The 15,216-nt window shown below is 38.9% G+C and overlaps 1 protein-coding gene and 1 pseudogene across 2 annotated transcripts in view; one reads left to right on the forward strand and one right to left on the reverse strand.

The window, feature by feature from the left end:
- The window catches only part of EPB41L5 (erythrocyte membrane protein band 4.1 like 5), a 141,982-nt gene that overhangs the window by 91,234 nt on the left and 35,532 nt on the right, over positions 1-15,216 (reverse strand). For both annotated transcript variants that reach the window (XM_068545386.1, XM_068545385.1), the window contains exons 4-10: positions 11,619-11,661; positions 10,565-10,643; positions 9,556-9,600; positions 9,341-9,393; positions 6,096-6,216; positions 5,890-5,977; positions 5,006-5,094 (exon numbers count right to left, since the gene is read on the reverse strand). In XM_068545386.1, the coding sequence (XP_068401487.1) occupies positions 5,006-5,094; positions 5,890-5,977; positions 6,096-6,216; positions 9,341-9,393; positions 9,556-9,600; positions 10,565-10,643; positions 11,619-11,661 (518 nt within the window). The remainder of the gene's footprint in view (positions 1-5,005; positions 5,095-5,889; positions 5,978-6,095; positions 6,217-9,340; positions 9,394-9,555; positions 9,601-10,564; positions 10,644-11,618; positions 11,662-15,216) is intronic.
- LOC137765501 (large ribosomal subunit protein uL16-like) lies at positions 7,339-7,902 on the forward strand (annotated as a pseudogene).

The following is a 15,216-nucleotide window of genomic DNA, read 5'->3' on the forward strand; positions in this document are numbered from 1 at the left end:
AGGAAGAAATAGAAAATATGAACAGACCAATCACAAGCACTGAAATTGAAACTGTGATTAAAAATCTTCCAACAAACAAAAGCCCAGGACCAGATGGCTTCACTGGCGAATTCTATCAAACATTTAGAGAAGAGCTAACACCTATCCTTCTCAAACTCTTCCAAAATATTGCAGAGGGAGGAACACTTCCCAACTCATTCTACGCGGCCACCATCACCCTGATACCAAAACCAGACAAAGATGTCACAAAGAAAGAAAACTACAGGCCAATAGCACTGATGAACATAGATGCAAAAATCCTCAACAAAATACTAGCAAACAGAATCCAACAGCATATTAAAAGGATTATACACCATGATCAAGAGGGGTTTATTCCAGGAATGCAAGGATTCTTCAATATACGCAAATCAATCAACGTGATACATCATGTTAACAAACTGAAGGAGAAAAACCATATGATCATCTCAATAGATGCAGAGAAAGCTTTCGACAAAATTCAACACCCATTTATGATAAAAGCCCTGCAGAAAGTAGGCATAGAGGGAACTTTCCTCAACATAAATAAAGGCCATATATGACAAACCCACAGCCAACACTGTCCTCAATGGTGAAAAACTGAAACCATTTCCGCTAAGATCAGGAACAAGACAAGGTTGCCCACTCTCACCACTATTATTCAACATAGTTTTGGAAGTGTTAGCCACAGCAATCAGAGAAGAAAAAGAAATAAAAGGAATCCAAATCGGAAAAGAAGTAAAGCTGTCACTGTTTGCAGATGACATGATACTATACATAGAGAATCCTAAAACTGCCACTAGAAAACTACTAGAGCTAATCAATGAATTTGGTAAAGTAGCAGGATACAAAATTAATGCACAGAAATCTCTTGCATTCCTATATACTAATGATGAAAAATCTGAAAGTGAAATTAAGGAAACACTCCCGTTTACCATTGCAACAAAAAGAATAAAATATCTAGGAATAAACCTACCTAAGGAGACAAAAGACCTGTACGCAGAAAATTATAGGACACTGATGAAAGAAATTAAAGATGATACAAATAGATGGAGAGATATACCATGTTCTTGGATTGGAAGAATCAACATTGTGAAAATGACTCTACTACCCAAAGCAATCTACAGATTCAATACAATCCCTATCAAACTACCACAGGCATTTTTCACAGAACTAGAACAAAAAATTTCACAATTTGTATGGAGACACAAAAGACCCCGAATAGCCAAAGCAATCTTGAGAACGAAAAATGGAGCTGGAGGAATCAGGCTCCCTGACTTCAGACTATATTACAAAGCTACAGTAATCAAGACAGTTTGGTACTGGCACAAAAACAGAAATATAGATCAATGGAACAGGATAGAAAGCCCAGAGATAAACCCACGCACATATGGTCACCTTATCTTTGATAAAGGAGGCAAGCATATACAGTGGAGAAAAGAGAGCCTCTTCAATAAGTGGTGCTGGGAAAATTGGACAGGTACATGTAAAAGTATGAAACTAGAACACTCCCTGACACCATACACAAAAATAAACTCAAAATGGATTAGAGACCTAAATGTTAAGCCAGACACTATCAAACTCTTAGAGGAAAACATAGGCAGAACGCTCTATGACATAAATCGCAGCAAGATCCTTTTTGACCCAGCTCCTAGAGAAATGGAAATAAAAACACAAATAAACAAATGGGACCTAATGAAACTTAAAAGCTTTTGCACAGCAAAGGAAACCATAAACAAGACCAAAAGACAACCTTCAGAATGGGAGAAAATATTTGCAAATGAAGCAACTGACAAAGGATTAATCTCCAAGATTTACAAGCAGCTCATGCAGCTCAATAACAAAAAAACAAACAACCCAATCCAAAAATGGGCAGAAGACCTAAACAGACATTTCTCCAAAGAAGATATACAGATGGCCAACAGACACATGAAAGAATGCTCAACATCCTTAATCATTAGAGAAATGCAAATCAAAACTACAATGAGGTATCATCTCACACCGGTCAGAATGGCCATCATCAAAAAATCTAGAAACAATAAATGCTGGAGAGGGTGTGGAGAAAAGGGAACACTCTTGCACTGTTGGTGGGAATGTAAATTGATACAGCCACTATGGAGAACAGTATGGAGGTTCCTTAAAAAACTAAAATTAGAACTACCATACGACCCAGCAATCCCACTACTGGGCATATACCCTGAGAAAACCATAATTCAAAAAGAGTCATGTACCAAAATGTTCATTGCAGCTCTATTTACAATAGCCAGGACATGGAAGCAACCAAAGTGTCCATCATCGGATGAATGGATAAAGAAGATGTGGCACATATATACAATGGAATATTACTCAGCCATAAAAAGAAATGAAATGGAGGTATTTGTAATGAGGTGGATGGAGTTAGAGTCTGTCATACAGAGTGAAGTAAGTCAGAAAGAGAAAAACAAATACAGTATGCTAACACATATATATGGAATCTAAGGAAAAAAAAAAAAAGGACATGAAGATGGGAATAAAGACACAGACCTACTAAAGAATGGACTAGAGGATATGGGGAGGGGGAGGGTTGAGATGTGACAGGGTGAGAGAGTGTCATGGACATATATACACTACCAAATGTAAAATAGATAGCTAGTGGGAAGCAGCCGCATAGCACAGGGAGATCAGCTCGGTGCTTTGTGACCACCTAGAGGGGTGGGATAGGGAGGGTGGGATAGGGAGGGTGGGAGGGAGGGAGATGCAAGAGGGAAGAGATATGGGAACATATGTATATGTATAACTGATTCACTTTGTTTTAAAGCAGAAACTAACACACCATTGTAAAGCAATTATACTTCAATAAAGATGTTAAAAAAATAAATAAATAAAAATAAAAAAATAAAAACATAAGAACTACGGGAAAAAAAAAAAAAAAGAAATAAAAAATGTTTTAAACTACACTTTATGGCCCACTTTCCAACTCCATCTCCCACCTGTACAAAAATCCTAAGCAACCTACCAAACTTACCTCTGTACGTCTACGAACCGTGAATGTGAAAACAACATGACTCTCACTCTCACTAATTTTTAAATATAACTTATATAAAATAAAATTGTAAAACAGAACTTGTTTACAAGAGCTGTACTAAAACAGTAAGTAAATAAATAAGTATAATAGGAGGGGAGAATCTAGCATTTAAGTGTAGCAAATACTTACACAGCGCCTAGTAAGCGTCAGGTACTCTACTAAGTGTTTCACATGTATTAATTCAATTGATCCTTATGAGGCAGTACAAACGATGCTTTCCTTCTCTCTCCACCTGGAGCGTTCTCTGGCCACGAAGGATGCTCCACCTGCCCAAGGCTCAGAGAGCTCACACTTAAGGACTAGAGAAATACGTAACACAGCTTTCCCACCCAAGGGACAATTATAAAGGTGTTACACTCAAGTGTCCCAGGGAATCTCTAGGAGGTACAAAAAAAAATGAAATACTGTCTTCACCTTTTTGAGGGAAACTAATTTTCGCCCTGAAATTCCATTCTCAGCCCAGTTATCGAGAAAGCATGAGAGAAGAATAAACCATTTTAAGGCATCAAAGGATTCAAATAATTTACCTCGTACACCCTTCTCTTAGGCATTACCTGAGGATGTATCAGAAACACAAAAGGAAAGACAAGAAAATATGGAAGACGACACAGATTCATAACTGAGAAAATGGGAAGACAAAGTCCCAAGATAAAACCTGGAGAGCAGCCTGGAAGAGTCAACAGTTCCAACTGGAAAAGAGTCAGCTCAGGCAACCCTGGAGGATTTGAAAAAACTCAAGAAGACAAAGGCAGGTCATTTAAAGAGATGTGTGGGGTGGATGGGAGCCAAGAGCTCCAGGAAAACAAAGGAAACCGTAATCCCAGTCGTGAGTTCAAGGATTTCAGGGCTGATGAAGAAAAAGACAGGAGCAGGAGACGGCAGCACTGGGCAGCGGGCTCTGCTGAGGGGTCCCTTCACAGCCGCAGACCTTCCGGAGGAGTTGGCCCAGGGCTCCCACCCGGGAGGGGGAGAGGGGAAGGGAGCTCCCAGGAGGGAGGGAGCGGCTGGCGTTCAGCGGCAGGGGGAGGTCTCTGAGCCACAGAGCTCCGAGGAGCAGGGGAAGTCTGGGGTCTCTTACAGCTACAGGGTTTGCTTGTCCACAGCTAGCAGATGTGACGTGCAGTTTGCAGCGAGATATGCAAAACCAGGCGTGCTCCGAATGGCTAAAACTACACTTGCTGGGCTGTATTTAAAGCAACTGAATGTGTAAGAATTTGAGTTTGGCGCTGGCGGGCTTTGAGCTAAGGGTCCTGGCGTGCTACGAAGAAGTAAACAACTGGTATCCAAGAGCCAACTTCAGCCCATGTATATAACCCAGGGTACTACTTAGCTCCACCCCGGTTCTGACAAACACATAATAATATAAACACTATTTCCTGATTTTCAGCTTTTAGACACAGCCAGACAAAACCTGAAGAACTTAATTATGGTTATGAAATCCAAGTAATATCTACCCTTGATGTAAAAGTAACATGAAATATAAGTTAGAAGTATGGATGACAGAAGCTGGGACCCAGGAGGGTAAAAGTATTACTATCTCTTTCACACAAAAGGCGGGGGTGGGGGGGTGGGGGGGAGTAAAAGACCGTGAAACAAAGCACACTCCAAACAGCAACATAACTGCAGGACGGAGGGAGTGGCCATGTGAACACTTAATACACAGAACTAGATGCTCTTTATGTTAAGGCATGTATTTTGACATACCTTGAAACTAACGGAAAATGCAACTAGAAGACTTTTACAAATTGCCTCGGGGAAGCAAGACTACAGACGAACAGGAGGGTGACAGGAGACAGCTGCAGTTCACGCCCAAGCTTTGCCAGAACTACTTCCAAGTTCTGCTTTCTGCACTAACTTCATGTAAGTGTTTCTAGTCATTAAAAAAATGAAACAACAATAATTATCTTCGACATTAACTCTGCTTACCAAAAAAATAAGCCAATTTTGGTCTCTCCTTCAAAAACAAGGACTCCTGTTGGGGTCAGTCCCAAACTGTAGTCATTCCCGTCTCTGGCCTAATTTTAGGGGAGCAACACGTGTTAGCTTTATCTGAATAAAACAGGTTTCACATTTTCACACAACTGTTTAATTTTCTTTTCATATGGAATTATATTAATTACATACAGACTAATATTAATACGAAAGGTGTTTTCAACAATTAAAGCACCCAAAATCACATTCTCAGGAAACTTCATGCATATTAATAGACACTATAGTTTTAAGGTATGTCTTCATTGGAAATACGTAGTGGTAACTGCCATGACAAAGAAAGCTTTCCAGGGTCTTCCCAAATTCTAGTCACTATTTAAATCACAGATTTTGAAAAAGACTGCCTTTCTGGGAAAATTTAGCTTCTTAAACTAAAAATAACAAATCACTACATAAGCTGTACTAGACTACAGCTTACCAAAGTCCTCTCAAGCTACAAATTTTTAACTTTACTTCCTAAATTATTTTCATTTTTACAGAGCCTACTCAGCTTACATGATAAAAGATGATATGAATATGAAGTGAAAGAATAAAAAGTGGGTTAAAAACTTTAAAAAAACCACAAAAACCCAACAGCAACAGCTTAAAACCACAGACATACCTTTTTGGAGATTTTGGCTGTTTCTCCTCTCTCTTATAAGGAATTTCTGTGTGAGACTCCCATCATTCAGTATTTACCCTCAATCTTCATAACCACTCATCCAAAGCACCCGGTGTTAGCCCCTGCAAACTCCACACCCCCCTCACACTGAAAGAGTCCATAATCACCTTGAGTCTTGAAGGAATAACGCTTTTAAAAAGTATCACAACACAGTGCTTACCTTGACCACATGCATATCAACCCCATACATTTCTAGCCACTTGGCTTTATTCAGATAATTGGTTTCAGCTTGTGCTGGTGTCTGACCTCTGAAATTTAAAAAACAAAAAATTTTAAGATGATTACAAATACACAATGAATTCTATACCAAGTAGAGAAACAGAAGAAAACAAATACGAAGTCGCTGTTGTGGTGACGTGACAGTACCTGTATTCCTTCCATTTCTCAAAAACAGCCAGCTCCATCTCTTCCGTCTGAACGGGCACAAACCTGAACTCAGACACAACATCAGGACTGTGCTCGGCAAGGTCATAGTCACCAAGTTCAGCTACAAACGTAAGTTTCACAGTTACGTTTTGTTAATAAGTTTACTTCCTGCTGAACCCTTCTTCAAGACCCATTTTATTAATAAAAACTGCTAAGAAGATTAGATTCTTTCTTAAACTACAAGGCATTCATAACACCCAGACCATTCCCAAAAATAAATCTAGCTTTGGCTTAAGACTTACCTGTCTGTACGCACAAATCAAGCATTTGTGGTTGGTAGTGTATTTTCAATTAAATGTCTTTCTCTTAATTTATTCATATGTTATAATGCTTAGCTTTTGAAAACCTCTTTTAGACTTCCATAGAGAAATATCTTTTGATCGTATATTGAATAAACAAAAATATTTATTAGCAATCCTTAAAAGACAATTAGCTGGCATCTGTTAAGAAGCTAATATGCACAGAACATGACATCAAATATCACTGTAAGAAATAATCACTATCCTTCCTGGAACTTTAAATTATTAATCCCAAAGAAATAACAAAAAAAAGTTACTAAAAAATATTTTGTGAAGGCAGGAGGAAAAGAACTGGACGATGAACAGACATTTATGTACCCATCTGTGGTTATCTCTGAACTGGGTTTGGGGAAGGAGGGGAAACAATGATTCGAATATTCTATTCTTTAGAAATATTTCCTTTAAAAAAATATTTTACTCAAATTAAAATATTTCCATTTTGATAAAAAATTTGGCCGTGGAAAGAAAAAGTACATGAGAACTACTTTGATCATAAAAATGGTAATAACTTGTTGTTTACTGAGCATCTAATTTACACACTAGACATATTACAGATGTACTGTCATTTAACTTCACAACCTTGGAAAATATTCTCACTCCTACTTCACTGCTGAAGAAAATGCTCTTCTGTCTGGATCACAAGTTCTTTAAGAAGCCCCAAACCAAATCTGCTACATAACGTTGTTCAGGATATATACTAAAATGGTAAAGAAAAACTGAACTTGAGAGTGTGAGAAAAGTGATAAAGATTATTCTGATAAAATAGAAAATCATAAATGAGAAGCGAGGAGCTCACTTTATGAAGACGGGAGGAACACTCAGCTGAGTTACTCTCAAGGACCTAAACAATTAGTAGGACTTGGTAAACTATTCGACACGGGACAATGAGATGCATAAGACATAGTCTGAAGTTTGGAGGAATCACAAAAATAACGGTGCCACACCCACTCTGTGGCCACATGGTGTCAGATGGGTATGAGCAGCTCTGCTCCGAAGCCCTGGAGGCTGCCCGTGTTTGTGCCAACGAGGACAAGATGAAAAGCCAGGGCAAAGATGCTGTTCACATCCGAGCGCAGCCCCACCCTTCCCACGTCATCCGCACCAGCAAGATGCTGTCCTGTGCTGGAGCTGATGGGCTCCAGACAGGTATGCAAGGGGCCTCTGGAAAGCCCAGGGCACAGTGGCCAGGGTCCACACTGGCCAAGTCACAATATCATCCGCACCAAGCTGCAGAACAAGCAGCATGTGATCGAGGCCCTCCGCAGGGCCAAGTTCAAGTTCCCTGGCCGCCAGAAGATCCTCATCTCCAAGAAGTGGGGACTGACAAAGTTTAACGCGGATGAATTTGAAAGCACAGTGGCAGAGACGCAGCTCACGCCGGATGGCTGTGGGGTCAAGTACACCCCTAACCGTGGCCCCTGGACACGCAGCGGGCCCTGCACTCGTGACAGCCTTGGTGCCGTCCTTCCTTACGTGTGCCCACCAATACATCCTACTTTCTTGTCAAACAAAAAAAGGTGCCATGGATGCAAGAGAAAAGTAGGAAAGATTTTATTCAGGGAAAAAATATGATAGGTAGGGTTAAGAGATAATATTACACTGCCACATGCATGAATCAGACAATGAGTATTTAGTGAGCATCACTTTGAATGAGTGTTTTGTTAAATACACAAAAATGTATAAAAATCATATTTTCAAGAAGTGTATACTTTGGCAGTCAACGAAACTTATAAAACGAGACACAGAGTATAAGAAGCAGTAAGTGGTGGAACACAGATGCTGAAAATGACAGCTTTTCTGTAGATCTGAGAGTTTCAGAATTAACAACCTCACACAGCAATTAATAAAACAAAAAATGTGCTTTCAAGAAAAGATGCATGCAATTATACAGCGTGATCATTACAGTGCTAGAGGCACAGCACTTCCAAACTAGTATCTATTTGACCTTCTAGCAGATGAGAAAACAAGTTTTAGTTTGTAGACAGACTACAATTTACACTATCGGCAAATTTTTGAGGTACAGAAATTTCCTTCAGTCACCAATCCCTCTATCGACAGAAAAATATTCTTTCTAAAATAGGAGAAGCACAAAATAAGCAAAATAATAGGTTTACCATAAAGCATGAAAATTTAGTCTCATTATTATCCACACAATGGAAAATAAATACTGCTGATCTTAGAGAGATTGGGGATAATATGGAATCACCCAAAAAAAGCATAAAATTATTAATGTCTTAATAATCATTAAATATTGCTTTTATTCTAATAAATACGGATACTCCAGTCAGAATATTTCTTTCCATTATCTGAACAAGGACTGAAGATTATTATTTTCCCAAAACGTCAATTTTTCAGAAGAGAATACAAGTTCAACAAATATTTGATCAGTGTAACAAGGTACAAAAGGGTAAGTTTTTCATTAATCTCACTGACTGGAAAACGCTTTTTAAAAAATTCTTAAAATAACCATCAGGAACTTTTAAATACATGCTAAGTATTTCTTTCATGGATTTATTTTTAAGAATAAGACTAAAGAAAGCAAACCAGGTGGTACAGCAACAATTTGCTCATATATCCCTGCATTCTTTTTAAAGGAAAAAAATTAGCTGAGGATCCAACTAAAACAGTTATTGAGAATCATCAAGTAGACTGCAATTTCTGTTTGAAAACACTATTAGATGGAAAGGGAGCAAGTAAAGACAAAGGGAAGAAAAAGAAGGCAATATTCTAAAAGGAGGGAAAGGCAGAGCTGGGTCCTGATACATGTTTACACAAACCGCGGTGGTTCTTTTCTCACACATCACTTTGAATCTTTTGAAATTCCTCAAATGCACACAAAGAAGAATTATGCTTCACTCTTAACAGCCAACATAAAAAACTGCTTACCCTGCAAGTTATAAGCTGCCAACTGAACCGCTGTATCAAAGGGACACTCCAATCTGAGAGCAGAACACAAATGTGTTAAACACGCCAATGTCACAACCTTCGTTTTACGATAAATGGAAATAAGACATACTTTGACCATTTCTTTTTCATAATTAACTAAGAACTTATTTTTCTACTACTCAAGAAAATGTGGTTTACCTTAAACTAATACTCACTTTCCACTGAGAATATCTTGTTTTAACTGAAGAACAAATAAGTACCTAAGAAATATAAAAGGCACAAATTTAACTAAACAGAACAATCTACCATGAAAAATAATCCTGCCCTTCTAATCTGAGAAGAAACATTCTTAATTACAAAACTTTACCCACAATAAAGTCTGTAAAGGAAAAAAGAACATGAAACAAGGGGCACTCAGTGTCAGGAGGAGTACAGGGCCAGAGTACAGGGTAGCCCCTCAAAAGAAAAGGTTTAAAGCAAATTACTGGGAATGAGCTCTGTGGTCTGCTTCACCTTCACTGTGACGACACAGCCACCTCATACGTAAAGCAATACGGCAATGTACGCATGGGTAACAGCTCTAATCTTATCCACTAGCAGAGTGTTCAAGAGGAATCCCTTCTAAAGGGACTCAGCAATTCAATGTTTTACTTAATAAAAATAGTATGTGTGCATGAGTCATAGATATGCAATATAGAGTCCATGAATAAATACTGAGGCAAGACAAAATAAAAATAAATGTTTGTAACTTACTTAAAGTTACTGAAAACTATTCAAGCAAAATCAGGATTCAACATTTTTCATTAATCAATGGCATTTCAATAAAGAAAGTCAGGAGCCAACTTGAAACAACTCTCAGTGGCCGAAAATAGATCATTTTGAACACCAATAGACACAATATGATAATGTATTGAAGCACATCAGTCCTATTTAAAATTCATGAGTTGATAACGATACTTAAAAACAGAACTCACTGGTTACCTTTGCACGATGCTAGAGAACCAACTGTTTTGAAAACTGGTAAATAAAGGAAAACATTCTACACTTAAAAAAACACTGCCCCAAAATGAAATTATCTTGTCTGGTATCTTGTTACCAGGGGCAAAGTATCCATTTCACTAGCTGTCTGTACACTGGAAGGAACTGTAAAGGCAACCTCCCGACATCTTTAGCCAGCCTGACCAAAACTTTATGCTTGCACACAGCTCCAGACATTGGGCTTACCGGGTTCGTTCTTCACGAAGATTATTCGGTTCTGAGGAATAAAACTTAACTCGAAGATGCAGACAATAGGGTGAACCAACTGCCGTTAAAAGAAAAAAAACGGAGGGTAACTTTTTCAATATTGCTCTATAAATAAGTAAGAATTTTCAGTCAGTAAACCTGTCAAAAATCTACTGAAGTGGACAGAAGGTAACAGATTATTGTGGCAATAATTCAGGTTCCACCGTGGGCTCGATGAAGCCTAACACAATCAACAGACGTTGTAAATGTACCAACCGTCGTGTAGCAGCGTCCCATCATATCTGGCCTCCCAGGAACAGAGAGCTCCAGATTAAGTCTAATAGTTCAGGGCCAAATACGCTGAATGAAAAAGTCTTGACTATGCACTATGACAGCCCTAAAAACCTGCCGAGCTCTGTTTCTCGAGAGCAAGGAGGGACGCCCGTTTTTAACTGCACGTGGCAAATCAGCCCACGTCCTTTCCAATCCACTTCACCAACCTCTACATTCTCAGAGGTCCCATTACTCTGTAAAAAGAGTTGAGGTGCCCTAAAAATCTCTGTTACTACAGAAAACATGATGGATTATGGATCGGACACTGGTATTTTCCCCTGACTATCGCTAGGAACAATACTAACATTCTATGTGAATGACTTATTTTCATTATTCTTAATTAAAAAAAAAAAAAAGGTTACAGCCTTAAATTCTCAAAATATTTTCTAGAGCAGGGCAGACACCAAACAGAAAAATTCCAATATAAGTAATTACTAAAGAAAAGTTAGGCATCTCATGGGAACTCACATCTCATTTCCAAACTGCAAGCCTTTCTCCTGGAAACAAACTGTAAGGCACTTGAATCTAGATTACCATCAACCCTATATAATTTACAGGGTGGGTCAGTATATCGGATTGAAATTATTTTTAGAAAGTGGAGATCCTAAGAAACTCATCGGAAACATGATTTCTTATGTCCCTACTATGAGAGATCAGTTTCTAATATACAATTATATATAATTCGATTTCCAATTTTTTTCACAATTTTTTCAACACTTACTTTTTACTTGCTTTTTGATGCTTTTTGTACCATCCAACCAGTGCTGAAAACAAAAACAAAAAGTTACCTCTTAAGCGGATGAGAGAACTTAACATTTTAATTACGAAAAGTTAATTTTCATCATGCTTTTGCTGATTAACGATACGGAAATATTTCACAAGAGAAAAACAAATGTGAGCCTGAAAATTGGAGAGCAGGGGAGTGTTAGTCTAGCCAGAATCCACAGCAAGCTTATGACACATATGAACAACAACAACAAAAAACCCTAAAACCAGATATATATGACTTCTTAAACCATTTCCTCTGCTCTCTTAGTAACAAGGATGATATTCTAAATTTTGCCCTCAGTTTTTCCCACTGTCCCCCAAAAGATGACTCTTTCAAAACTGATAAAATTAGAAGAAAAGTATCCTCATATTCTAGTACTTGGTTCATTCTTGTAATGAAAATGTGAGATTTATTAACAGATCATAACCACAAATTAGGTGAAATAACAATGTCACTTATGTTTTACAAAATAGGTACTACTCAGAGTAGTAGTCTCTGAAAGAGCTTACACAATAAAATTAGATCTTTCTCATAACTAAGGCCTTATCTATTAAATAAGCAGTCTTTGTTCCTTTGCTTTACAAATAAAAAAAGGTAACACTGTGATTAGCAGACTTCTGGTTTCAACAGTAACAGCCTTTTCTGACTTCTGTAACCTCTTCACTCTGAAATGCCCAAAACACAAACAGACCTAAGAACCGATTCCAGAGACCTGCACGGATAAAACCACTCCCAGCTCACTCCTCACTATTAATCCTTTACACCAAGTCCTAACAGGGACAGGACGCACTCATCCCACTAAGATACACATGACTGTTCTCTCCAGCATGCTTACAATTCCAAGCACCCTAAGCCAAAGGAGGGCTCTTGTGCTACAGCTCACAGAGCTAAGGAATCCAGTCTCAGAAACCCAGACAGGCAAAGTGTGGGTAAACAAGGCTGCATTGTTAACAGACTTGTAACCATTTGCTTTTCTTGCCAGTTATTTGCCTAGCCTCTTCTCTCCACTCTCTGCCAAGATCCAAAAGCGAAATTCACAGAACTACCAGTGTGCCAGCAAAGTACCTCTGCATGTCGACACAAGATGGTCAGTAAACATTTCCAAAGGCAATTAAATACAGTGCAGTATCTCCTCTGGATTCCAAGTGTGCAGGCTACTTAGTCAGCCATCTCTCATCTTTCAATAAATGCAGTCGGACATCCACTTTTAAGCATATTTTAATCTGGCAACTGTTCAGTTTTACACATCTTTCCATTAATACAATGCTTGGTCAGCCACTAGGCAGAACATAATTCAATCTATCAGCTGAAAAGAGTTCAACTAGGACAGTGAAAAGTTCACCCATCATGGCCAAGCCCAGGAATCTACTATACAAAAACCCCAGACTTAGTTGTGCAAAATACCTACTACAGCCTAATGCCAATCACACACCAGGTATGAGATAAATTTTGCTTATATGCCCTAGATTGTTTTCTCCCCACAACCATGGATTTGGGAGTTGCCCTATGTTCAGGCTTCATCTATTATACTGCAGTGAATTCGGAAGTGAATGCTGGTCACCCAGGCATCTCATGCAGCCACGGTTAGGGAGACTCTCATTCACCATAATGAACACAAATGAGCACACACCTTCCGAGAGGCAATCTGACTATGCCTTCAAAATAACTATGTGCCTTTGACTCAGCAGTTCTGCATCTAGAAACCATTATGGATGATTTAACCCACAAGGAATTATATCAGAGAAAAGAAAGAAATCTGTATATCCACCAGCAATAGTGAACTGGTTAAAGTATTTCAACATTATAGAACTGTGCAACGATGAAAAAGAATGAAAGCAAAAGTAGTTAAGAATCTGGAAAATTATTTATAGTATACTGTTAAAATTGTTTTTTTGTTTTTTGGGGTTTTTCTTATTTTTAAAATTTTTTGGCTGCATTGGGTCTTTGTTGCTGCGCACAGTCTTTCTCTAGTTGCGGCGAGCGGGGGCTCCTCTTCATTGTGGTGCGTGGGCTTCTCACTGCAGTGGCTTCTCTTGTGGTGGAGCATGGGCTCTAGGTGCACAGGCTTCAGTAGTTGTGGCGCGCGTGCTCAGTTGCTCCACGGCATGTGGGATCTTCCCAGACCAGGGCTCGAAACTGTGTCCCCTTCACTGGCAGGTGGATTCTTAACCACTGCGCCACCAGGGAAGTCCCATTAAAATTGTTAAAGGCAAATTACAACATATTGTAAATTGTTTTGTCAAAATGTACAAATTTGTACATTTTGATCCTTGAACAAGGGGCTGAACTTTGCAGGTCCACTGATATGTGGATTTTTTTCACTAAAACATGCACTACAGCACCACACAATCCTCAGTTGGTTGAATTCACAGATGCAGAACCTCGGATATAGAAGGCCAACTATAGAAGTTACACGCTGATTTTCAACTGCACCCCTAACCCCACACTGGTCATGGGTCCACTGTATATATAAACATGCCTTTTGGGCTTCCCTGGTGGCACAGTGGTTAAGAATCTGCCTGCCAATGCAGGGGACACGGGTTCGAGCCCTGGCCCGGTAAGATCCCACATGCCACGGAGCAACTAAGCCCGTGCGCCATAACTACTGAGCCCGCGTGCTACAACTACTGAGCCCAGGTGCCTAGAGCCCGTGCTCCATAACAAGAGAAGCCATCACAATGAGAAGCCCGCGCACCGCACCAAAGAGTAGCCCCCTCTCGCCACAACTAGAGAAAGCACAGCAATGAAGACCCAACACAGCCAAAAATTAATTAATTAATTTTTAAAAATGCCTTTTCTTTCGGACTGAGGCAATCTATAACAAAGCAGTAAGAGATGGTACAGCTAGGTGGCTGAGACTGCTTGCTGGTGATCATTTTTCTTTGTGTTTTCCTATATTTTCAACTTAGTCTACAACAAGCACACTCTTACTTAAAACAATAATCATGGACCCCTTATTTTAATATTTCATATGAGTAATGTATTCATGTGGCTTAATTTTTTGGTACTATTAAAAGGTATATGGTCAACAGTCCCTCCAACCCCTGCAATACCAACTTCTATCATCATATGCACCACTCCCCACCCACCAAGATATTTACTGGTTTCTGATTCCTTCCAGAGATTCTTCAAACAAAGAAAAAAGAAAAAAAAAATTGTGTGTGTTGGTAAAGAGTAAAGAAATTAACAATGGGCTGAAAATCAACAGGCTAAATATAAACTTTGACAGAATAAATTTAAGGGATATTGAGAAGGAAACATTAATATAAGATAGACCAATACTATTTCAAGAACAACTCAGTCTTTCTTAGACAGTTGTAACAAATTTCTTCCAGTTTAAGAACATTTAGGGCCAGTCTCATAAATGGACCTTTAATCTCTAATTTGTGCCCTAATATTCTAAGAAGCACATTAAACATACAATCATCCTGGTGAGACAAAGGATCAGAGTTTTCTTCCAAGTAGGCATTTTAGTCTCTTTTCTACCTGCATGTAATAGCTTCTACACTCTGCACTCCCTTAAGACAACCCAAAACTCGGATAAAGCATC

Source organism: Eschrichtius robustus, chromosome 5 (assembly GCF_028021215.1).
Source record: "Eschrichtius robustus isolate mEscRob2 chromosome 5, mEscRob2.pri, whole genome shotgun sequence".
NCBI classification, from domain to species: domain Eukaryota; kingdom Metazoa; phylum Chordata; class Mammalia; order Artiodactyla; family Eschrichtiidae; genus Eschrichtius; species Eschrichtius robustus.